General features: G+C 40.0%; 1 protein-coding gene across 1 annotated transcript in view; it reads left to right on the plus strand.

Moving 5' to 3' along the window:
• SPTLC3 (serine palmitoyltransferase long chain base subunit 3) overlaps positions 1-25,406 on the plus strand; it is a 215,891-nt gene that overhangs the window by 171,663 nt on the left and 18,822 nt on the right. The window contains exon 10 of the mRNA XM_007946378.2: positions 22,378-22,513. Coding sequence (XP_007944569.1) covers positions 22,378-22,513 — 136 coding nt within the window. The remainder of the gene's footprint in view (positions 1-22,377; positions 22,514-25,406) is intronic.

Here is a 25,406-nt window from a genome sequence, read left to right on the forward strand (position 1 = left end):
AGGAAGGTTGGGCAATCCTACTTCCGTAGTGATACTGCCTCGGAAACCCAAGGAGGGGTCGCTATGAGTCGGGGCCGACTCGACGGCACACAACAACAACAACAACATATACAGTAATCAGCAAGGAATGGGCATCAACTAATCCTCTCTGCCTGAGTCGAAGTGTATTTCTAAAATAGAGAAGGTAAATTGATTCTGGTGGCATAGTGCCTAAGGCATTTGACTGCTAACCAGAAGCCTAGAGGGTCAAACCCACCAGACACCCCTCAGAAAGAAGATTGTGCGATCTATTTCCATAGAGATACTGCCTCGGAAACCCAAGGAGGGGTCACTATGAGTCAAATCGACTCAACAGCAGTGAGTTTTTTTTTTTATTATTAAAGCTGATTCTTAAGTATCTAAATGGTATTTTCCATTCTCCCTTCCCTACCCCATTTTAATGATGATTTGCACTTATGGTATTTTCAGTCAGGAAGCTCCATGTTTCCATAACTTGGTGACAAGTAAAAAAAGAGGTTGAGATACTAAATTTCCATGGAAAAATTAGGCTTTTCCTTTACACCATACAGCTAATGAAAGGTAGAGGAGCATTAGGATTTTTAATTCTTAAAAGTTTCTGTGTTGTCCCTCTTTATGTGGGTTGTATTAATTAAAATGAATTAGTTACTGTAACAAGGGGCTCTGAGGGTGTTGTGGTTAAGGCATTTGGCTTCTAATCAGAAGATCAGTAGTTCAAACCCACAAGCTGCTCCATGGAAGAAAGAAGAAGCAATCTGCTTCTATAAAGATTTACAGACTTGGAAACCCAGTGCGGGTTGCTATGAGTTGGAAATGACTCAATGGCAGTGAGATTGGTTTTTTGTTTTGTTTTGTTTTTGTTTTTTAGTTTCTGTAACAGACAAACCCAACTTACCAGTGGTTTAGCTCAACAGAAATTTATTTTTTGCTCATATAATGTCCAAAATGGATGTTCTTACTTGGAAGGTCATTTTCTTCCAGGAAGCCAACCTCCTTCCATCTTGTTGACTCTTCCAGCTTCAATATATGGCTTCCAATTTTGCTGCCAGAAGTCTAAAGAGCATGGAGCATTATGGGTGATGTTTTCATGGGCCATACCTGGAAAAGTACATTTTATTTCTGCCCCTGTTCCATTGGCCAAATGTAGTCACATGACCTTGTGTAACCACAAAGGAGCCTGGGAAATGAAGTTAACTATATGCTCGGGAAGATGGAGTGGGTTTGGTGAATAGTTTTGCCAGTCTTTGCCATAGTACTTAATCTCCATCCAAGACATTCATTCTCCAGCTTTCTGACGGATATATACAGTAAGAAGACATATATTTTAAACACTTTCCCAGTCTTTCCATTTTGTAAATAAACTCTTGAATTGGAATAGAATAAAAGTAGCTAAAACAAAAGGAAAAATAAAGTCCAGAAGAGTGACAACAGATTTCCTTTCCTTTTATAGAGACTCTTAGGGCTACTCGTCTGGCTTTTATTACAACCATTTCTGCCTTCATTTTCACAAAACTTAGTCTTAGGCACATGGCAGGTATTGATGTCATTATAATTATAGTTATACTAAATTCTCCAATGCTGTTCACTTTCTAGAAGCACAAAGTGTACCCTGAAGATAATGCTGTCCCAGAAGAAATTAAAATGACATGTAATTGAAACAGCTGTAGAAGTCAGATCAGAACAAGGAAGGATGCATATTGTTGAAAATTATAACATACTTAGAGACATTCTAGACATATTTTTTTTGGAATGAGGGTGTATAATGAGACAGAAAATGGCATTATAATCAGAAAATCTAAAATTACAATTCAAAAACATGGACACTTAGGCTACTTATATGAATTGGATTTTTTTTTTTTTTCTTGAATTATACTCTTCTTTTGGGACTGTAGACTAAAATAGGTTTGAACAGAGATTGAGCCTCTGATATTCATCACATTAGCACCCAGCCCTTGACTAGTCGAGGAACCAGACATGAGAGAAGATTCTGAGTCCAGGTAGAGAAACAAAACTGGAGAGACCTCACATAAATGTTGAGTTAATATGAAAAGATGATCCTGCTCAATAGCAATCACTTTAAGCATTTCATCACTTTAAGCATTTTGGAAACAATAAAAGCTTCTGTGGTTATATCTATAGGAAAATTTGTTTCAGTTAATTCATTCTGTGCCCTAACAATGATTTTTTTTAAAAGGAATTGAATAATTTTTCTATTTCTTTCCAAAAACAACTTCATTAATTTACGACCCTGGATAATTTTTTTCATTACGTTCTGGAGAGAAAGCTTAGATAAAGAATAAGAGAATGGGAGTGAAATATTATGCATTCTCACACAAAAACACAACCATACCACATTTTTTAAATCCTTTTACATTGATTATTTTATTCACCCTGATCATTTGTAAAATTATATCATGACATTGCCAGGTGAGGTATTGACCCTTGCTTCTAACCCAAAGTGGGCTTGGAGAAAGTGGCTCTAGAGCCTTCCAGCTGTGACCTTGGACCTTTGTTCTGTTCCCTGGAATAGGGCACACATATTTTTACACTTGAGTTTGATAGGTTTAAAAATGGGAGTGCCTAAGTAGGAAGATTTAGGGCTTTGAGGGGAGAGAAGAAAGGAATATACTGGGTGACAGCAATCAGCGCTCAAGAGAGGCATTTTCTCACTTTCCTTCTGTTTATATTTGACATGAGATACATTCACAAATGTCTCTCATAAAATGTTGCTTTTCTTCAACACACACTGTTCTGTACTGCAAATTACACCTCTCCATCCTTATCATTACACTTACACTGCTGCTACTCTGGCTGAGATTTAATCTTCACGTAGAATTCTAGGTCTTCTCTGAGGAAGATATTGGGAACACTGAAAAAGATTGTGAGCAGAACAAAGAAAAAATGATAATTAAGCAATAAGTTTTAAAAGGTCAGTTCATATTTCTCCGCATCTATTTCAGTGGAGAATTTAGTGAGTACAAAACTCACTGGTCTCCTATAATGGAATAATCTCCTAAAATTAGTAACAACATGTCCTTATTTTTGTCCCTCTGTAGTCCCTCAATGAATACAAGAGGAGTCCACAGAGACTGCCACTTACAATGCATCATCAGAGGGGCCCCAGCATTGAAGGATCTTGGCATTGAGGAGGACGGAGCTAGCTGCTGTTTCCTTAGTATTTTGGCACTTGGTAACCAGCTGGAGATGCGGAAAGAGGCAGAGAAAGGGATAGAGGGCATGGAGGCTGCGTTTTCTAAATGGTTTCAGGCCACTGGCATTTCAGCAATACCTAATGCAAAACAGATGGCTGGTGCTATGCCCCGCTGACTTTCAACTGAGAGCCTGCCTCTATCCATGATTAATCACCTGTGCTGGGGGGGTAAAAAAAATTCTACCTGGTCTTTTGTATGTGTGTGTGTGTGTGTGTGTCTAAACTTAGGGTAGCAAGTGAGGTGATAGGGCATTGCTTCTCTACCCTATTGCTGTTTATGTATATGTAGGACAACTTGGAGTTTTTCCAGTGAACAGAAAATTAGCCAACAAACTGAACTCTAGCTAGATAGTAAAGTTTGCCTGATTGTGAAGAAACAGCTAGCAAAGTGTCCTTTAGTTTGCTTAACCTTAAGAGTCAGCCAAGGATAGAATTTTATGGCAGCTCAGTAAATTCTGCACTTGTTTGAAGCCCTAAAAATTTCCAAAACAAGAATGTAAAGAGAATCTGTTTGTCTTGTAGATGGCATTAGAGTTGAAGGATAGTGGGGCACTTCCTTCCACCTGACCTACAAACAAGATATTCTTTTACAATGTGAGTCCCATAGAAGCTTCCTTTTCACATTTATTTCCCTTATGTGGATGGATTCTGAGATGAGGGAGTTGTGATGAAGCATGCATGGAATTCCACCTTGCATCTGTACACTGGAGAAGGAAATAACAATTCCATCTAGAACATCTTCAAGGGTCAGGGGAGCTGATGTTCCACACTGGTCTTTGTAGAACACTGATGTGTTTTTCCCAACAAGGCTCATTTTCAGCTAAGGAGTACAGACCCCAGATGCAGTGGATGCTATACTAAGATGTACTCTTGCATGGAGATGTTTGTTAAGAAAACCAACTACCTCACCAACCACAGGTAGGTAGAGTTAAGATAGTTGGATTTGTGTCTTGAGAAGCCTCACATGTGCTCTGGACTAGAGAGAATGTGCTAGTGTTCTGTTTATGCATAACAAATCACCACGAACTTAGTGGCTAAAAAACAACACTCACTTATTGTCTCACAATTTCCTTGGGCCAGGAGTCTGGGCACAGGGTGTTCTCTGTTCTAGTTCTCACAAGGCTGAAATCAAGCTGCGTTCTCATCTGCCACTCTAAGTCCTCTTCCAAGCTTACATGGTTGTGGCAAAATTCAGTTCTTTGGGTGGTAGGATTGAAGTTCCTGTTTCCTTGCTGGCTCTCAGGTCCTAGAGGCCACCTGCATTCCTTCCCATATGGCCCCCTCCATTTTCCAAACCAGCAATGAAGAGTCTCTCTTGGGTCAAATCCCTCATTCTCTTTGAATCTCTTCTTCTGGAAGAGCCCAGATCTGAGAAGGTCTTAACTACTAATTAATGTCCTTAAAGATTTCAGCCCTATATAAAATAAAACATTTTTTGTAGTTAGATTCCAGTCATCAACTGCTTCAACTTCAGAGCTGAGAATTAAAATTATTTTGATGAACACTTTATTCTGGGAGATAAGGTGTGGGAAGATATGTCCTAGGCACCAAGAAAATTAAAAAGCAGACAGAGATAGTCAGATTGGTTAGTTACATCCATCACAGGTGTCCAGCTTTAGAAAACAAATCCAAGTTGGTCAATCTTTAGTTGAAATTAATGGTTTGCAACATTTTTGTATCTTTGATATTGTTATCTACTCAATTTCAACTCATGGAGACCCCATGTGTAGAGACCAGAACTATTATACAGGGTTTTCAAGGCTGTAACATTTTGGAAGTAGATCACCAGGTGCCACTGGATGAGTTCAAACTACCAAACTTCTGGCAAGTAGTCAAGTGATTAAACATTTTCACAACATAGGGACTTCTGGTTTTCAATATTTTTGTACCATAATTTTTTCAATACAATACACATGAAGTCTACCAGTAAGCCAGCCTGTGACCAGCAGAAGGTAGGTGTTTGCATGTGTGGTGACACCCCAGGGACAAGGCCTCAGTAAGCCACCTCGGAGCAGCAGAAAATGATTGTGTGTGTGTGGAAGTACCCTGGAAGCAAAACTGCAGTAAGCCAGACAGGAGCAGTGGAAGGCAGGTGTTTACATGTGTGGCTCATCCTGCAGCATGCCAGGTAAGTGAGCAGGACACAGGAGACCAGGAAATGAGTGGAGCAGTTTGGAACAACTAGGGAGACAAACTTTCTGTTAGTTTGTTGTACTGTGGTGGCTTAAGTGTCTTGGTGAGACTGGAGGCTATGACACCAGTGTTTCAAATGCCAGTAAGGTTACCCATGGTGGACAGGTTTCAGTGGAGTTTCCATACTAAGACAGACTCAAAAGAAGGAAGAGGCTATCCACTTCCCAAAGCAATGCATAACAATGAAACACTGTCTGATATATTACTAGAAAACTTTATGAATAGCCCTGAAACATTGTCCAATATAGTGCCAAAAGATGAGTCCCTCAGGTAGCAAGACACTCAAAATATGAGTGGGGAAGAACTGTCTGCTCAGAGTACAGCTGACCATAACAATGCAGACAGAGTAAAGCTTTCAGGACTTCCATTTGCAGAGGTGGCATGTCTCAAGATGAGAAGAAACAGCCATAAACATCCATTAATAATCAAAAGAAGATGGATGGAATACACAGTCACTATACTAAAAAGATTTGGTAGATGATCACCCATTTCAGGAGGTGGCATATAATCAAGAACCAATGGTACTGAAAGAAAAAGCCAAAGCCACACTGAAGAAATTGTTAAAAAAAAAAAAAAAAAAAAAACAAGGCTCCAGGAATTGATGGAATACCTATTGAGATGTTTCAACAAACAGATGCCACACTGGAGGCACTCACTCAGCTATGCCAATAGATTTGGAAGACAATTGCCTGGTCAACTGAGTGGAAGAGATCCATATTTGTACCCATTCCAAAGAAAGGTGATCCCACAGAATATGGAAAGTATCAAATAATATCATTGATATCACACACAAATAAAATCTTATTGAAGATAATTAAAAAATGGTTGCAGCAGTATATTGACAGAGAACTTCCAGAAATGTAAGCTGGATTCAGAAGAGGACGTAGAATGAGGGATATCATTGCTGATGTCAGATGGCTGAAAGCAAAGAATACCAGAAAGATGTTTATTTGTGTTTTATTAACTTTGTAAAGGCATTTGGTTGTATGGATCATAACAAATTATGGATAATATAACACTTAATTGTGCTCATGAGGAAATGGTATGTAGACTAGAAGGCTGTTGTTAGAACAGAACAAGGGAATATTGCATGGGTTAAAATCAAGAAGGAATGCATCAGGGTTGTATCCTTTCACCAACTCGCTGCTGTCAAGTTGAATCTGACTTACAGTGACCCCCTCCTTGGGTTTCTGAGGCAGTATCACTACGAAAGTAGATTGTCCAATCTTCCTTCCAAGGAATGGCTGGTGGGTTTGAACCACCAGCCTTCTGGTTAGCAGTCATATGCCTTAGGCACTACGCCACCAGAGATCCCATCCTTTCACCATTCTTATTCAATCTGTATGCTAAACAAATAATCTGAGAAGCTGAATTATATGAAGAAGAATGTGGAATCAAGATTGGAGGAAGGCTCATTAACAACGTGAGATATGCAGATGACACAATTGTGGTTGCTGAAAGTGAGGATGACTTGAGCACTTACTAATTAAGATTAAAGACTACAGTCTGCAGTATGGATTACACCTCAACATAAAGAAAACAAAAATCCTCACAACTGGACCAATAAGCAGCATCACAATAGATGGAGAAGAGACTTAAATTGTCAAAGACTTCATATTGTGTGGTTCCACAATCAAAATCAATGAAAGCAAAAATCAAGACATCAAAAGATGTATTGAATTGGGCAAATCTGTTGCAAAAGACCTCTTTCAAGTGCTGGAGAGCAAAGATATCTCTTTGAAGACTAAGGTGCATCTAACCCAAGCCATAGTGTTTTCAATCACCTCATATGCATGTGAGAGCTGGACAATGAATAAGGAAAACCAAAGAAGAGTTGATGCTTTTCAGTTGTGGTGTTGGTGAAGAATGCGGAAAGTATCATGGCCCGCTAAAAGAACTAACAAATCTGTCCTGCAGGAAATACAGTGAGAATGCTCCTTGCAGCAAAAATGGCTAGACTTCATCTCACCTACTTTGGTCATGTTGTCAGAAGGGATCATTCTCTGGAGAAAGATGTCATGCTTGGTAAAGTGCAGGGTCAAAGAAGAAAAAGCGAAGGCCCTTAACAAGATGTATTGACACAGTGGCCACAGTGAAGGGCTCAGATATAGTAGGGATCATGGAGCTGGCACAGGACTGGGTGGTGTTTCGTTCTGTTTTATAAGAGGTTGCTATGAGTCAGAGACAACTCGACAACACCTAATGACAACAACATGAAGTCTACATATAGAACATATATTTTTAATTTTTTACAAATACATAGGGGTTATTGTGTGCCAGACACTTCTAATGGCTTAATATTTCATCCCTATAATAACAGTATGAAATGGACATTATTATTATCATTATAATTATCTCTGTTTTTCCAATGAAGAAACTGCATTACAGAAAGATAAACTACCTTGCCCAAGATAGCATAACTGATTCTGAACCCAGGGAATTGGGCTTGCAAGACTTTGAGCACTTTGCCAGGATGCTTTTTTTTTTTTTTTTTTTTTGCAGTGGGGCAAGAGACAGGTGGGTAGAGAGAGAGGAGATGGACATCATCTTCTACCCACTGGACTTCACTCCCAGTATTGCCCCATATCCATGTCCTCAAGGCTTCTTCAGGGCACACTCCCTAGAAAACACTTTGAAAACAAGATGTGAAGTGAATAGGTAGAGCTTCAGATGGGGCTTCCTGGTGGCTACTTAGATTTGCATTGTTTCTCAGAACCCTTTTGTGCAACATCATTAACCCAGTTAGTCAGCCTAATGCCTATCCTTTGCCACCTTCTTTGCCTTCTTGCCACAGATAGAAAGAGGTGCTGATAATACTTCTCATCCACTTCAAATGTATGTTACCACTCTGGCCTTCTAACTTCTCTTGCTACCTCCACTTTTCCATTCATACTAATCCATGCGCTATATAAAATAACCATCTCTCTAAACCCTTTGGACCATCTTATTCATCAACTCACAATGCTGCTATGGCTCCCCCTTGCCCACCAAAAAATTACAACTCAGAATGACATTCATGGCTTTAAGTGATCTGACCTCACCATTGTTTCCTAACATTAATCCAAACAATCTAAGCAAGTAAGTTACTCATTTTGCCCCCCACACCCTTTCTAAACATGTGCATAACATATTAAATTCTACTTCACTAGTGATACTGCCTCGGAATCCCAACGAGGGGTTGCTATGAGTCGGGTCGACTTGAGGGCAAATAACAACAACAACAGGTAAATTTAGGAGCTCTGGTGGCTTAGTGCCTTAAGGCATTTGATAGCTAACCAGAAAGCTGGTGGTCCAAACCCACCAGCCACTCCTCAGAAGGAAGACTGAGCAATCTACTTCCTTAGAGATACCACCTCGGAAACCTGAGGAGGGGTCTCTATGAGTCAGATCCGACTCCAAGGCAGTGCATTTGGTTTTGGTTTTTTGCTATGATTAAATTTTCACATCTATAAATCTCTTGGAAACAATAGGTACATTCATTTTAATCCTCTCTTGACCATAACAGCCACCTGCACTTAACAAATACTAGGTGGACATATGCTCAATTAAACATCCTCCCCAAAGTCCCAGGAAATAGATATAAGGCTATTAATATCATGCCCATTTAACAAATGAGTAAATTATGACTCATAGATGATTAGTGACTTGTTCATTTTCATAGAATTAGGGGCAAATGGATCCTATGGGTGGAAAAATACTTTGAGACTAAGTTGCTCTCTCTTGCCCTCAAAATCAATCTTCTATTCTTGTAGAATCAATAACCACAATACAATATGTGCATTAGAGCAGTAGTTCTTAAGTGAGGGTTATTCTTAAGTTATTCTGAGAGTTTTTCTAAAAGGTCCACGCCAGTCCTCTGGAAAGAGGGAATTACTGAGTGAATTTGGAAAGAATTTTTAAAAATAAATAAATAACCCCAGAAGACTCTGGTGTATTCTCTTGCTTAAGGATCATAAATTAATTAAAATATTTTTTTTTTCTTTTTTAAAAAAAAGGACCAGGTTTGCTGCTCTGATAGAGCCTGGTGAAACTCCTGAGACTAAGGCCCCCTAGCTGCCCTTCAGGTCTGGAATCAAACCTACACCTGTGACTTCCAGCCAAATAAAAGACAAGCATATGAGCTGAACATTTACATTAGGTAGATACATCCATTGGACAGATCAATGCTGGGAGAATAGATGGGCAGTGTATGCACAAGGAGACAGCTTGAGGGGCAGGAGTCCATAAGAGAGAAGGATATAGGGAAGAGGTAACTATGGGGAGGAAGTGGGAGGAGAGCTGTTACACTGTGGAAAATCGTAGTCAATGTCATGAGACAAAATGAGAATGAATAACTATGGAAAATGAATTTGCTCTGTAAACTTTCAGCCAAATCACAATAAAAATTTTAAAAAAGAATCATTAATTCATAAGCTTCCCAGAAGACCTGTTACATTAATTCCTTGTTGTTGTTGTTTTTAACTGTTATGGAGTCAGCTCCCAACTCATCGTGATTTCGTGAACAATGAAATGAAACACTACCCAATCCTCTGCCATCCCTATGATTGGTTGTGGATGGGACCCATAGGGTTTTCAATGGCTGATTTTGAGAAGTAGGAAGTAGATTGCTTGTGATTTCTTCCTAAATTCCTTTATTAAATATGTAAAATTCCATCATTAACAACTTACTAAGATTAAAAAAAAAAAAAACACTGCCAGGGAGTTGACTCCAACTCATAGCAACAACTGCCCCATAGGGTATCCGGAGCTGAAAATCTTTGCAGAAGCAAATTGCCTTATACTAAGATACTGCTCTCTGTTTAAGTGTAAATTAACAGTAAATCCTATAATTCATTCTATATATGTTCATGAAGAAGTACTATAAGAAAAGCCTGCTTATATTAATTATTTCATTTCATAATCATATATTCAAATTGTATATTTTTATATATGCCATGTGTACTATCAGATAATTTCTTTCCAAACAGGCTCAGAATTTTTTTCATCTTATATTCCTACCTTAGCAGCTGGCTAATCTCCTGTACATAGTGATTGTTTTCCATTTGTGAAATACATAAATCCCTAAACTATGAAAGTCACATATCATCATGAACAAATTTACCAGCTCCTTTCCATGGAACTTACTTTGATAGTCTTGTAAGCGTGGGCCTTTTCCAGGTCAGCTGGGTAACATACTAGTGAGCTCCAAGCCTCAGTTTCTTTATTTGTGAAAACCTGTTGCCTTCTATTCTGCCCCAACTCATGGTGCCTGTGTGTGTGTCAGAGAAGAACTCTACACCATAGGATTTTCAATGGCTGATTTTTCAGAGGTAGATCATTAGGTCTTTCTTCCAAGGTGCCTCTGGGTGGACTTGAACCTTGAGTGAGTGCATTAACCATTTTCCCATTTGCATCACCCAAAGACTCCCCAAAACACAGTTCCTGGCTCACAATAGGTACACAGGAAATTGTCCATTTCCAGTTCTCTTTGTAGGTTAACTCTCTAATGGTGTATGGGAACAGTGGGTGAAGAAGTGGGAGGCAGGGGCCTATTCCCAAGGCCCTTGAGATCAAGTTATGCAAACACCATCCATCCTTGATGTCCAGCTGCTTCTACATGCATTCCACAAGGGCATGCCTACACTGCCAGGAGAGTCCTTGGAACATGTGGATGTGACTATAAAACATTCCATAACCTTGGAATCCAGACATCAAAAGCCATAGCTTCAGTGCCTGATAAAAATGTGTGTTCCTCTCCGCAAACCACTCCAAACACTGTTTTCTCCATCCTACTGAGAAGCTTGTCACTGCTAATGCAATTCTTATGATTCTTGCTGCCCTGTAGCCTCTTGATCTTTCCTGAGATCTTTCTGCCTCTGAGTGTGTTGGAAACAAAATGGCCTGTCTGGTGCCCAGTGCTTAAAATAACAGACTCTGGGTTCCTGCTGTCTTGTCAAAATTTTACCCCAAGGTCTCTCTCCATCACCCCCTCCTTGCTCCCTCCCCATAGGGTGAGTTCTCATACCAGGGGCAGAAACTAAGGGCAAATAGAAGGCAGGAAAGAAGAAGGCGCAAGGGAGTGGGCATTCTTACACCACTGATGACATCCTTTCATATCAATTTTATTTTCCCTGGGTTAATTTTTCAGAAAGATCAACTTTTTCAAATGTAAGAAATGTTCTATGGAAAGATACTTCTCATCGCTAAACAGAAGGGCCACATTTCCCTGGGAATGCTGCCTAGGAGCATGGTTTTAGACTCTCCAATCTGCATTCTGAGAACTACTGTGTGCTAAATAATTTAAAGCAGGAGTAAGCAATGTGTGTTTCTGTATGTACATTTTGGGACTTGGGAAATAATAAAACAAGTCACCGAGTGGCATCAAGGCATACTCAAGTTTCCTCTGTGAGAAAGTGAACTTTCAGAGTCTGCAGAAAATGGAGTGAGACAGTGGTATTGGCCCATGAAGTCATCAAATCCATCTTTTTGCTTAGTCTTACAGGGTAGGGAGGAGGAATACCTTTCTCTTTGTTTGCACGCCAGTGGTTCCACAGAGTAGAACTTTTGTCTCTTCAACTTGGGGCAGCTTGTTCTGGGAGTCCCTACCATTCGGAATTCATTCTGGCCCTCTGGAGATTCAGTTGTCCCAAACATATTTTTGGAAATGCCACAGACCATTGTTTTTATTAGGAGACTGCAAAGCTTTGTAGTAGGATGCTTTGTGTTTTATTTGTTTTCCTTCTCCTGCCCCAGCTGCTTTTGTTTTAACAGCATTGCAGGAAAGGTTAAAGTATGTGTGGCCTCTGTTAACCTAGCAGAGCTCTCAAGTAGCAGAGTTTGAAATGTGAACTAATTAAATGGTGACATTCATGTTGTCTGCACTGACTGGTTTATACATGACTTTATCCATCTTCATAAGAGGTGAGGTGGACAATGTGTTAATCTCAAGTGGAATGGTCCTTAGAGCAGGTCACCTTCACAAAATATGCCCTCCAAAAACCCAAACACTCAGTAACTGCTGGGATAGAATCATGGTAAGGAAAAACCCCTAAAAATATACCCACCTTTTACTTTCACATCCAACCAAGAAGCAGGGTTTGACCAGGACACATCAAGCACCTAACACTGAGTTTACTGTTGTTTTGGGGTTGGAGCAGTAATGGTGATGTTTCTGAGATATTAAATCTTGTCTGTACCCTGTGAAAACCAAAACCGATGCCCTGTGCCATACCCAGAGATCTTGATTTTATTGGTATGGGGTACAATCTGAAAAGGGAGTTTGGAAAACTCCCCAGATGACTCCAAGGTGCCACCAAGGTAGAGGACCTACTTTACACAAAAAGCAAATTAGCCTTTGGAGCACCCAACCACATGCAATCATAGTACAAAGAACTTTGTATTAAACCCATTTCTTGTATTAACCCCTGTATGTCTCCCGATTTATCCAGGAGATAAGATTAATTATCTCTATTTTACAGATAAAACTGAGGTTTTCAAGATCTTCAATTGTCTAAATGAAATTTGAGTCTTGTTCCATTTGACTCTAAACCCTGTTCCTTTTCCAGTCAACAGCCTCTTCAGATAACCCAGAATATGGCTAAATAAATACTTGTGTAGTTTATTTGAAATCCTACCTAAGAGATTGGGGTTATTGGTGGTTCTTGTCTTTAATGCAGACAGACTTTAGTTCCATTTTACATGGGATCACCATGAGTCAGGGTAGATTCAACAGCAACAGACAACAACAGCCTAAGAGATTGACCCGTTCTCTGATTTACCTAAGTGGAGATCTTCCCTACATTCTGTGTAATATGTGGAAGAAGGATCAGAAGAAGCTATTTAATCAGGCACATGGAATGCTATGAAGGAGCTGGAGCAACAGTGCCCAGTCTCCAAAGTGCTCATGTGCCCCTGGCATGCCCATTCCCTTACATAAAAGCAAGTGCAAATAATTCCTTTTACTTTTTCAGAGCACTCCCCAAGCAAGGATCTAATACATAATATAATTAATAAAATCACCCACATCCTCTTTAGATGAGTAGCATTTTATATGTACAAATTCTTCTCTGCCCCAGGCCCTCTAAGATTATGAGAATGTTTTCAATTTTAAAGAGTGAGTAATAGAGTAATTGAAAGGAGCTGTAACTTGGCCAACTCAAAAGACCTCAAAGGCATTTATAGGGGCCTATATGAGAAAACATGACACAAAGTTAGTCCTGATGTCTTGTCAGCCATGCTGTGCAAAGATAGAAGAGACAGGGCAAGAATAAAACATTCAGTTCCTACAAATCAGCTCCACCCAGGATTGATATTGTGATGTTTGGTCAAGTCTCCAAAGGATCTAGAAGCAATGAAATTATGACATTAGCTGGTAATGCAGTTACATGGGATAATCAACGCAGAAGGGACAGACAGGGCCAATTAAGTAGCGGGGCAGCTCGATGATAGATGATCATTACAGGGAAATGCAAAGATAATGCCATTGGGAAAAATAATTTAAGCTTTCAGGTCAGGAAATCCCTCTAGTCTTTGAGGGGGAACATATAAGAATCATCAGGCCCAGCCTGATGAAATCATCTGTTCATTGTGCAGCTAATGATCAACAAAAATATTGAACACACAAGGGGATAGGCCATATGGAATAAATTCTGGTGGCTGGGATGTATATCTGTGTCTTCATGTTAGTAACCTTCTTTAAAACAAGTCTTCCCCTAGCCCTTTTTCTTTTCCTTCTCCTGTTCCCAATCTCCTCCTGTTTGTTGTATACTCCATTCCCCAAGCATACAGTTCTGATATACAGATAAAAAAATTTTTTCTTGTATTTTTAAATAAAAGCAATTACTCTCCTTCCTAATTTCTAGTTCTGTACTCCAAATAATCTGATATCTGTACAAAAACAAATTTCCAAAGGACACTTCAGCATGTCACAAAACAATTTTTTTTTCAACACTTTAAGAAGACTGTGTTTGCACAACAAAATTTACACAGATGTTTCTATAGCTCTCCAGATCCTTCTCTTACTTTCATGCAGTACATCTGGGATTTTAAGGGAGAGTTTATCATTTATTTATTTATTTGAAGAAGGTGGGTAGGAAAAAGGAAAGGTTATATGGATTAAGGTAAGCCATATACTTGTATATCGGAGCTCTGGTGGTGTAGTGCCTAAGGCATTTGACTGCTAACCAGAAGGCTGGTGGTTCAAACCCACCAGCCACTACTCGGAAGGTAGGTTGGGCAATCTACTTCCGTAGTGATACTGCCTAGGAAACCCAAGGAGGGGTCGTTATGATTCGGATCTGACTCGATGGCAGTGGGGTGTTTTTGTTTTGTTTTGTTTTATACTTGTATGTATCTGTTTCTTTAAAATGAAAATCCCATCCAGGGTCCCCAAAGAAAATGTTATCAATGACCACCATTTTGATGAATACCTTTCCATCTCTTGATTTATGTTCTCCTCTCTGAATTCTCCTATTTTGTCTTGGTCACCCTTATAGGTTTATTCTCCCCTTCCCAGCCATTAATTATTTCATACTTCAATCCCATCTTTTCTCTGCTCTCCTGTCCTTTTCCTTCTACTATTTCTTCTCTTCCTTCTTCCTCTTTCTCTCTCTCTTTTATAGACAGCTTGACTCATTTTCAGGGTTTCAGTTTCCACCTATATACATATAACACACTTTTTGGGTTCTCTAACACAACAACAACAGTACCACTCTAACAGTAATTCCACAAGTGGATGGGTTGAACAAACAGGGATTTATTCTCTTACTGTTTAGGAGGCTAGAAGTCTGAGTTCAAATTGCCAGCTCTAGGGGCTGGGTGAAAGCCCCTTGACCTTGAGATTCAGCTCTGACTTGTTCCCAGCCCACTGAAGCTGGAGGCTTCTTTAACTAGGGCAACTGCTGGCTGCTGAGGGTGACAGGTGAATGAATGTAAAATGGCACAGTCCCAAAATTATCAAGCAACATGACATCCACTAGTTCAAGTCCAGAACAGTCACAAGATCAGCAGACAACATGGCAGGTTGTTGAATGAATACTCAGCTACATGCAGGACCCACGCATGCCCAAAAGCTCAGAGACCTTTCTCAAAACTGTCTACTTATACACTTGAAGCAGACCACACCCCTAAGGCAGCTACTCAGCTGCTCCAGTAGATTCCACCATGGAGCTGATTACCAATATCATCCTGGGGAATAACTACATCCAGCTGCACAGCCACTCCACCAGGCCCAGCCAAGTTGACACACAACCTTAACTACCACACAAATTCATATCTCCAGATTATGATCATTAGACATATTTGACACTCTACTTATATGTCTCAAATTTTATGTTCTGTATAAGACAGAATTTATGATCTCCAAATCTGATCATCGTTACTGGTCTAGTGCTATGAACAGCATTACCATTCACCCAGTTATTCAAACCACAAGTGTAGGAGTATTCTTGACTCTTCCCTCTTACTCTTCCCAGGATCAATTATTACATCTTGCTGGCTTTACTTCCTATATGTGTCTCACATTCAGGCTTTTTTTTTGTTGTTGTTGCTTGTTTACCACCTTCACCCTACTCAAATTGTCATCTTCTTACTTGTGTTTCTGCATCAGCTTCCTACTTGGGTTCCCTGTTTCCACTTTGCCCTTTCCAAGTCTGACTTAAATGCTGATACCAGAGTACTATTTTTTTCCCTAATATAAATCTGATGATGTCACTTCTGCCCTCCATGCTATCTCCCACCCTATCCCTAAAACTAAAATGGCCAATATAGTCCTACATGATCTGACTGGGAAGGTGTTTCCAATCTCTCTTTTTGCCCCACACTCACCAACACCTTGCCTGGTTCTCAACCACAATGTCCTCCTACAAACCATAAGACTATTGCACATTTTCCTGTGCCTGCAATGCTCTCCTCTGATTCTTTTCCTGGTTATCCCTTGCTCATTCTTAAGATCTCAGCTTACTCATCATTTCTGATTTTCTCAGACTGAGTATGATCTCTCTTATATAGGATCTCATAATCTACATAATACTCCTTTACAGAGATCTACAGCATCCCAATTTTATATTCCTCTGTGTGATTATTTGATTAATGCCTGCATCCCCAACTAGACTATCTCTTCTCTCTGTTTCTTCTTTTCCTGATACTAGTAACTAGCCTTGCCTTTTTTCTTCATGAGTTACTGTAGTTTCTACTAACCAATGTCTTCCTCTGTCTCATAGATTCATAAATTCTGCTTTCTCCATATAGCTCTCCTACTATCCATTTCTGGTTCTCTCTACATTTTTCAAATGCATACTCTACCCGCAAGAAGATCTGATTTGTTTAATTCATATTTATCTTCCTTTTTTTTTTTTTTATTTCTCATGGCTCTTGGCCAACATTCAAATGGACTACTCTTGCTCCAGGGGCATTTCTCATCTATTGGTTATGGCCAGGAATGGTGGAATCAAGAGGTCAGATTTCTGGAGAAAATACAATAAACCAGGTTCTTTCTCTCTCGCAATCTACTTATTGGAAGCTGACAGGGTTGAGGTGAGATCTTTCCTGGGAACTGGGGTTAGGTAAAAGATAGTGACTGAAAATAAGCTTGGACAATTCGAGTATTCAACATCTGACACTTTGGTTAGTGTTCCACTCAACTAAATCTCTATTCCTCTGCATATGCTGTTAATACAACTAAGATTCTGTAGAAGTTAAGTCAATTTAGTCCCAATGAGCAAAAGAAAACTCTAGAAGGAAGATCTGAGGCATTTGGTAGTGAGAACATAGAAGGAACTGTCAGAAGATTGGATAAAGAAAGTGTCCTGTCTACTTCTTGTTTACATTACTCCTAGGAGCCAGCCCTTATGGTACCCCATTCAAAGTGAAAAGAGTTCACCAGGTCTCCCCTTTGGTGAGCCCCAGACCCTAATCTTTCATGTCCTATCAGACTCCTCACACCATGAGGCTGACAAAAGCCTTGCTTAAAGTTCAACCTCACAAACTCCCTCTACTAAACAAATTTGATGTAATTATGAACCTAACACCTGGAAGAAGTAAGAGTCTTTGTTTTGTTTTATTTTTATCTTTTTGTACAGACATTTAATAATTGTTTTAATATACATAATGTAAGACTTTGAATGGGAGCTCTGGTAGTGTAGTGCCTAAGGCACTTGATTGCTAACCAGAAGGTTGGAGGTTCAAACCCACCACCCACTCCTCGGAAGGAAGGTTGGGTAATCTACTTCTGTAATGATATTGCCTTGGAAACCCAAGGAGGGGTAGCTGTGAGTCGGGTCTGGCTTGACGGCACATAACAACAACAACAGAGACTTTGAATGCAAAGAAAAAGTGGTTCATGGCTAAATTAATATATGCAACCATAAATTTGAAAGTAAATTATGTCCTTGCAAAAATTACTGGTACTAAAGGAAATATAATTCCAAGAAACTGCCAGTCTGGATGTTTTCAATGGATTTGAGCCTTTAATATAGAAACAGCATAATCTTTTTTTCTTACTTTTCTTTTTGTTTTTGTGATAACAATACATGTAGCAAACCATTTGACATTTCTATAATCTTCACATGTACAGTTCAGTGACATAATTATGTCTATCATGTTGTTCAACAATCACCTTTATCTGTTCCCAGATTATACCATCAGCCTTAAAAGAAGCTCTGTATCTCCTAAATATTGTGTCTTCTTTTCTCTCTCCCTCCCACCTACCCCTGATAACAGATAAACTTTGGTCTCTGTATACTTGTCTATTCTAGATAATTCACATAAGTAGGAACATACAATATTTGTCCTTTTGTGACAGACTTATTTTACTCTCAGCTTGATCTTTTCAAGGTTCATCAATGTTGTAACAAGTATCAGGACTTCATTTCTCTTTATGGCTGAGTAATATTCCATTGAGTGTACCACATTTTATCCATTCATCTGTTGATGGACATTTAGGCTATTATACTAGTGCTGCAATGAACATTGGTGTACAAATATCTTTTTGCATTACTACTTCTAATTCTTTTGGGTACAGGCTTTGAAGTACAAGTGCTGATAATTCTATGTTTATCTTCTCATAAAAGTGTCAAACTGTTTTCCACAGCTGCTGCACCATCTAGCAATGGATGAGGGTTCCAATTTTTCCACATCCTTGCAAACTTGTTTTTTTACCATTTTTTATTAACCATAGCCATCTATGTGTGATGTGCTATGTCACTGTGGTTTTCATTTGCATTTCCCTATTGACTAATGGGGGAGCTCTGGTAGCATAGTACCTAAGGCACCTGATTTCTAACCAGAAGGCTGTCGGTTCAACCCCACCAGCCACTCCTTGGAAGGAAGATGGGGCAATCTACTTCCATAGTGATACTGCCTTGGAAACCCAAGGAGGGGTCGCTATGAGTCTGATCCGACTTGACAGCACATAACAACAACAACAACATAGACTAATGGCACTGAGCATTTTTTCATGCTTTTGTTGGTAATTGTACATCCTCTTTGGGAAAATGGCTGTTCAAGTCATTAGCCCATTTTTTGATTAGGTATGTCTTTTTGTTAATTTGTAAGAGTTCTTTATATATTCTTGATATTAAACTTTTATCAGAGATAAGTGTTTTATTGAGCTTGAGGGGAATTTCAATGCCTGGGTCAAAGTTTGGTTGAGATAGAACAATGAAATTCTCTAAAAGCCCAGAACCCTGTAAATCACTGACAGTCAGTCACCCTCCACCCTCCCATCCCCCAGCTCTGGTTTCTCATCAGGATCAGGCCACCAGCCATTACCCAGACAGACAATATCTATTGCAGCTATTTGCACAGCATCATGGTGTGGGGGTTAATAGCACAAATTCTAGATCCTGAATGCCTGGTTTCAAATTCTGGCTTTGCCACTTACCAACTATGTGAACTTGGGTAAGTTACTTGGCTTATCTTTATCTATAACATGGGATTAAGATACCTATCTCAATATAATCATGTAAAACCAAAATAAATTACTAAAGGTTAAGTTCTTACAACAGTGTTGACATTATATGTGTGTGTGTGTGTGTGAGAGAGAGAGAGAGAGAGAGAGAGAGAGAGAGCTAGAATTGTTATGTGAGTGTTGATATTATTATTGCCCTTTAGAGACCACCTGATCCAATTATTGGGTACCTATAAGTCAGGTCTGACTCGATGGCAAATAACAACAACAGTATATAACTTGAGACATATTTGAATGTAAGTGGCAGAAACTCAGCTCAGACTAGCTTCAGTAGAACAAGAACATGTATTTGTTCACACAACAGCCAAGTCCAGAAGGTAGACTAACTCTGACACAGCTGGACCCAAAATTTCAATGACGCTATCAGGACCCTTGTTGTCTTGTGCCTGGGCTTTCCTCTGAGTCAACAACATTCTCAAGCAGGTTTCCTCCACAAGGTGGCAAAGATGTAGTTTTAGGATTATCTCATACCAGTAAATCTGGAAGAAAGACTCTAACAGGCTCAGGTTGGTTTCCATTTTTGAACTAATAATTGAGGAGATGTTAATCTATAGCAAAGAGGAAAGGCAGGGTCAGCACTACCTGAATGTCATGGTCCCTAGAGGAAGGATACTCAGCAAGAAACACCCACTGCTCACCCCTTTTTCAAGGCACAACCTGGGGCCATCTCTCCAAGAAGAGGCTAGATGGCCATTTGATATGTTTACTGACATTTTTGTGCATCTTCCATCTAGAAAGTTATAGACATCCATAGAAGATTTCAAAATACCAAATAACCATAGATCAAGAGCTCTGACAAACTAGAATAGATATCTGACCAATCAAAACAGATATCAGCTGAAGGCAATCACTAAGACTATACCAGAACATTTCTGATAAATAGCAATTCTTCGTCAAATGCAAATATTGCTACTTGATGAATTTCCTTAACTAAAGAGCACACATAGATATCCAATAATATTCATTCTTCCTCAGTGAGCAAACACTACCTTTCTTTTGGCTGGTTACTCACTTAGCTTCCAATAAATAGAGGACCATAGTACACAGGTGTCTTCAGAATTCTTTCTCCTCTTTAATTCATTTTTTTCCCCACATGTGTGACTTTCTCACCAAGTCACACCCTTAGGTTAGAGCTGATGTACCAGTAACTTTGTTGTGGACACACATAACACTCCTCACTTACTGGCATAGTTAAGGTCCAAAGACCAGGTCCATTAGGCAAAAATCAGTGTTATGTGAAAGTGGAGGATGACTATATCACCTCACCTGTACTTCCAGGCCCCTGCTATGGTCACCTGCCACTGCTGCCTCCCCTTCCCCCACATCACTTTAGGAGAGCTCAGCCCCCACTGTCACCTGAAAGAGAGGGCTACCCAGTCTTCCAGAGCCAGAGTGTCTAAGCAGCTCCCCTCTTCCCACCTCTATTTCCAGGTTCCCTTCCCTCTCCTGCCCTCATCATATTTTCAGTATGGATGGCCCTGGCTTATCCCTTCAATTACATGAAAACATCCTTGATGGATTTTGGAGTTCCCTGCCTATGAATGGGAAGGTCTGGGTGTTGCAGAGAGGCTGCATGCTATCAGCTGGGTCCCCTCACCAGACCCTCACCTAAGCATCCTTGGGCTTTCACTGGGCAACTTTGCAATCTTAGGCCCCCTTGTTCCCATGAAAATCAACAGTTCAGAGTTTCCTCTGAAGTTGAAATGGTCAGGCCAAGTCCCTACTCTTGATCTTAAACTTCAGTAGCTGCTGACTGTTCACCAGCTGCTCCCACTTCTACCTGTTAGTCAACCCTATCCTCACTTCTGCCCACTCAAGAGGGGCATTAAGGAAGCATAAGTGCCTGTACAGCTCTGGTCAGCTGATGTGGGATTCTATAGGCCATGTGCACCAAGGTCCCCTTTTCAGGGCTCCTTCTGAAAATGGCCCAGATAGTTCTTGCTGCCCATGGAAGCTGGGAGCTGGGGCCAGACCCAAGAGTCCTGCTTCCTCTCTGGCTCCAAAAGTGACAACCTTCAGGATATCAGCTGCCACTGCTTTGGCCTCAGCCCCCTGTGTTTGAAAAGGTAACACACCCAGGACACATGAGACAGCATCCCATCCCTGTGGGCCTCATTCATGCCCTCACTCTACTCTGCTCAATACCTCAGTGGCTTGGGGAGACTGTGCCCCACTCTTTTCCTGGGCAGTGAAATACTATGCAATCCAAGCTTTTTTTCTCCATTCACATAAGATCTATTGGTCAGGGACCCTATCAGGGACCTCTGCATTCATCACTGCCAGATATACATTGTTAATGTAAAAAATAGTAGATTTTTTATTTTTGTTTTAAATGCATAATGTCAGATAATGAGAGAGTCAATAAGGGGGAAGTAGGTGCACTTTGTTGTCCTTCTGTCATCTTTTCTGACTGGGGAAAGCAGAGATCTCTCTCTTCCCTTCCCTTGATTACTCCACTGCCACCAATGGGCCCACACAATAGCCCTGGTCTCAGCTGGACCATCCTTATCCAGGGATGTGCTACCTTTTCAAACCCAGGTTGGATGAAGTCCTTTGAATAGAAATTTAGATGAGGGGCAATTGAGTGGGCCACCCAGTTTGGCTAAAAAGCTCTAACAACTGTGTGTGTCAGTGTGCATGTATGTATGTGTATATGTGACTTCTTGTCACACTCCTTTCTCCCAAGGTAATGTTTATAAAGCACTTAGCACAGAGCATTCACACAGTAAGTATCCAGTAAATGATAGTTTCTCACCTTCCTGCTGGCCTTAGTTGCTAGCAGTGATTTGCAGCACAATACCTCTGTATCCTGCCTTTGAGGCTTATGGCAGTACCTGGGCATCAGAGCTCAAACCTGCTCACCAGGTGATAGTTTACTACCTTGCCTTAGACCCCCTCCTAATCAATGATGTAGGTCTGGGAAAGACTTAGAAATGCTTGCCTAGTTGACCTGACTTTCGCCTCCTTCTTCCTGGTGGGAATTGATGGTTTCATGCATATCTCCTTTCAGGACTGCAGAGAGTACAACAACTTGCAAAAAACACGAGATACTTCAGAAGGAGGCTACATGAAATGGGATTCATTATTTATGGCAATGAGGAATCTCCTGTTATACCCCTGCTCCTTTATATGCCTGGTAAAGTAGCGTAAGTATCCAAGAGTTTCAGAACAATGGCTGAAACTCAGGAGCTATAGCTAAGATAATGCTCTTGACACCAGGGAAGCACTGAATTATGCACTTTTAATGGAGTCTTGTACAACTTGTCAGAAGCCACCTGCCAGACCATCAGCAGGTCCTTTTCACAGGTCTCAGAGCAAGGGAAATAGGTGCCAGGCCAACTCTTCTCCCTAATACCATTTTCAAGCTCTGTGAATTTGGGAAATACCCTACTTTTCTAGGCCTCAACTACAAATTAAGGCTGACAAAACATTTATTCTGAGCTTCACCCTAACCCAAGATCTTCCTCAGGGAGAACTGCTGAAAACAATCTCTCCCAACAAGTAAAAAATTCTATGCTTTCTCCCACTCAATTGTCATGACTATCCTGTGAGGACAGCATCATTACCAACTTAATTTTCAGTGTAAGGAAATTAAGGCTGAGAGCAGCTAAATAATTTGGCCAAAGACATACGGGTCAAGAAGTAATATAACCAAGACATGAACCCAAATGTAATCATAATCTAAAGCTTATGCAGTTAACACTCAATTTAATTCCTCCACTATAAGCCCATTTGGGGTTGTTTTCCACTGATTATAGCTCTGAAATTGATCATTAGTAACAATTGAATAAGGAGTCTTTTTCTCACTAAGCCATGAGCAATTTTATAAATGAGCCATACTCAAATGTGCTAGAGACTAAGTAAAAAACAAACTAAACTAAACCCACTGTCACCAAGTAGATTTTGACTCACAGCAACCCCATAAGACAGAGTAGAACTGCCCCATAGATTTTCCAAAGCTATAAATCCATGGAAACAGACTGCCACATCTTTTTCTCATAGTGTGTCTGGTGGGTCAAACTTCAACACTTTTTTGCTTTGTAGGTGAGCACTTAACCATTGGCTACCAGGTCTCCTTCAGAGACTAATCACCTCTGTTTTTAAAAGGATTAATTTTGTCTAAATTTAAAATGTGCATTTGTGTCTCTGACAAAGCACATGGTAGAAAGTAATACTTGTCACTATCAGATTCTAGAAGTCCTGACTCTCCTTCAATACTAGTCCATCACTAGAAATTTGTTTGACTCTTTAACAGTCAGTTCAATGGACAGAGTGTTTGAAGAAATGTATAGAAAAGCACCAGCCTATTAATTGAGACCTTATGGTGGATTGGTTGAGAACTCACTGATTCTTCAGAGTGAGCTCCGATGTTGTCTCACCATGGCAACATAATGAGTTAAAAACACACACGTGAGGATTTTAGTCTGTTGCACCATTCCTCCCAGTCAGCCTTTACTTCACAAATCTAGGTCAGAGAAAACAATTCAGGTAGTGTCCAAGAATACAGTGTGCTACTGAAATGCTGCACACAGTGCTCCTCTGTGTTAGTAATGGAAGGGAGAGGGACACAATGATACAAGGTAACACATAATCCAAAATCCTTCCACATATGATGTTGGAAAGCACAAAAGAAAATCTATGTTTATTCGAAGTGGTAGAAAAATGTTGTGCTCCTCAAGGAAGACTCAACATTTAGCTAATGTCCATCTGACATTTTATCATTAGCTTAAATGACGTTACCAATGTGTAAAGTTTACAAACATGGAGAAGTAGCAGTAGGAAATGTGTTGAATAGTTCTGATATTGATAGCAAAAGCCAGAATAAAAATCTCAACAAGCTTGGAAAATGAACAAAACCGGGTGAGAAGTTTCCATGAATAATAATGAATGTATCTAAGTGCAAAAATTCAACTGTACAAGGATAGGATGAGTGGAGGAGTTCTCCTGCTCCTTTCTGTGTCAGAAGACATGGTTGGACAACAGTTCACATGAAAAATAAAATTAGAATTGAGAGGCAAGCTTTGTATAAAAGATAAGTCCTATGGGGAATCAAACAGAATTTTCACTGTGCCTCTTCCTAGCTGGAGAATCTTGGACAAATTGCTCAACTTTTTAAAGCAGCAATTTTCTCATTTGCAAAATGAGATGTAATAGTACCTACTTCATAAGGTTACTGTTAAGATTAAACAAGATAATGACTATGCAGCATCTCCCATGTTGCTTGTTGTTATATGTTACATAATAGTGTATAAACTCCATGTTATACATTATTAATAAATTAATAACATGCATAAAGCACTTAGTATAGTGCTTGGCATAGTGCAAACATTCAATCAATGGTAGTCATTTGAAGTAGTAGTAGTATTGCTGCTATTGATACAACTAAGTTTATTATTATTACTTTCAACTGATTGCAAATTTAAGCTGAGTGGACATGGTTGCATGGTTCTCCAAAGTAACTGTTACAATCTCTGGTTATATTAATAAAAATAAAAACTGAAAAATTTAGCTGGTAAAAATGCTACTATACTCTATCAATTTGGCTATCTTGCTTCCACATAAGATGGTTTTTAAGAAGTACCTAACATTTCTGAGGGGGGGCAGCAGTGATTCAATAGCAGAATTCTTGCCTTCAATGAGGGAGAACCAGCCAATACACCTCTTGCACAGCCACCCTGTATCAGTCAATGGGGGCTTGTATGCAAGTTGCTATAATGCTGAACAGATTTCAGCAAAGCTTCCAGAGAAAGAGGGACTGGGAAGAAAGGCCTGGTGATCTCCTTCTGGAAATAAGCAAATGAACACCCTGTGGATCATTAACAGTCCCATCAGCACAATCATGGAGATGGTGCAGGACTGGGCAGCATTTTATTCCATTGAGCATGTGGTTGCCAGGATCAGGGGCCCTCTTGATGGTAGCTAACAACATTATTGCTGGATGCTGATTATATACTCTGGTAGCATAGTGGCTAAGACACTTGCCTGCTAACCAGACGGCTGGCAGTTCAAACCCACCAGCCACTCCTTGGAAGGAAGGTT

This window comes from Orycteropus afer, unplaced genomic scaffold (assembly GCF_000298275.1).
Source record: "Orycteropus afer afer isolate SDZICR_OR568_19922 unplaced genomic scaffold, OryAfe1.0 scaffold00158, whole genome shotgun sequence".
Lineage (NCBI taxonomy): Eukaryota > Metazoa > Chordata > Mammalia > Tubulidentata > Orycteropodidae > Orycteropus > Orycteropus afer.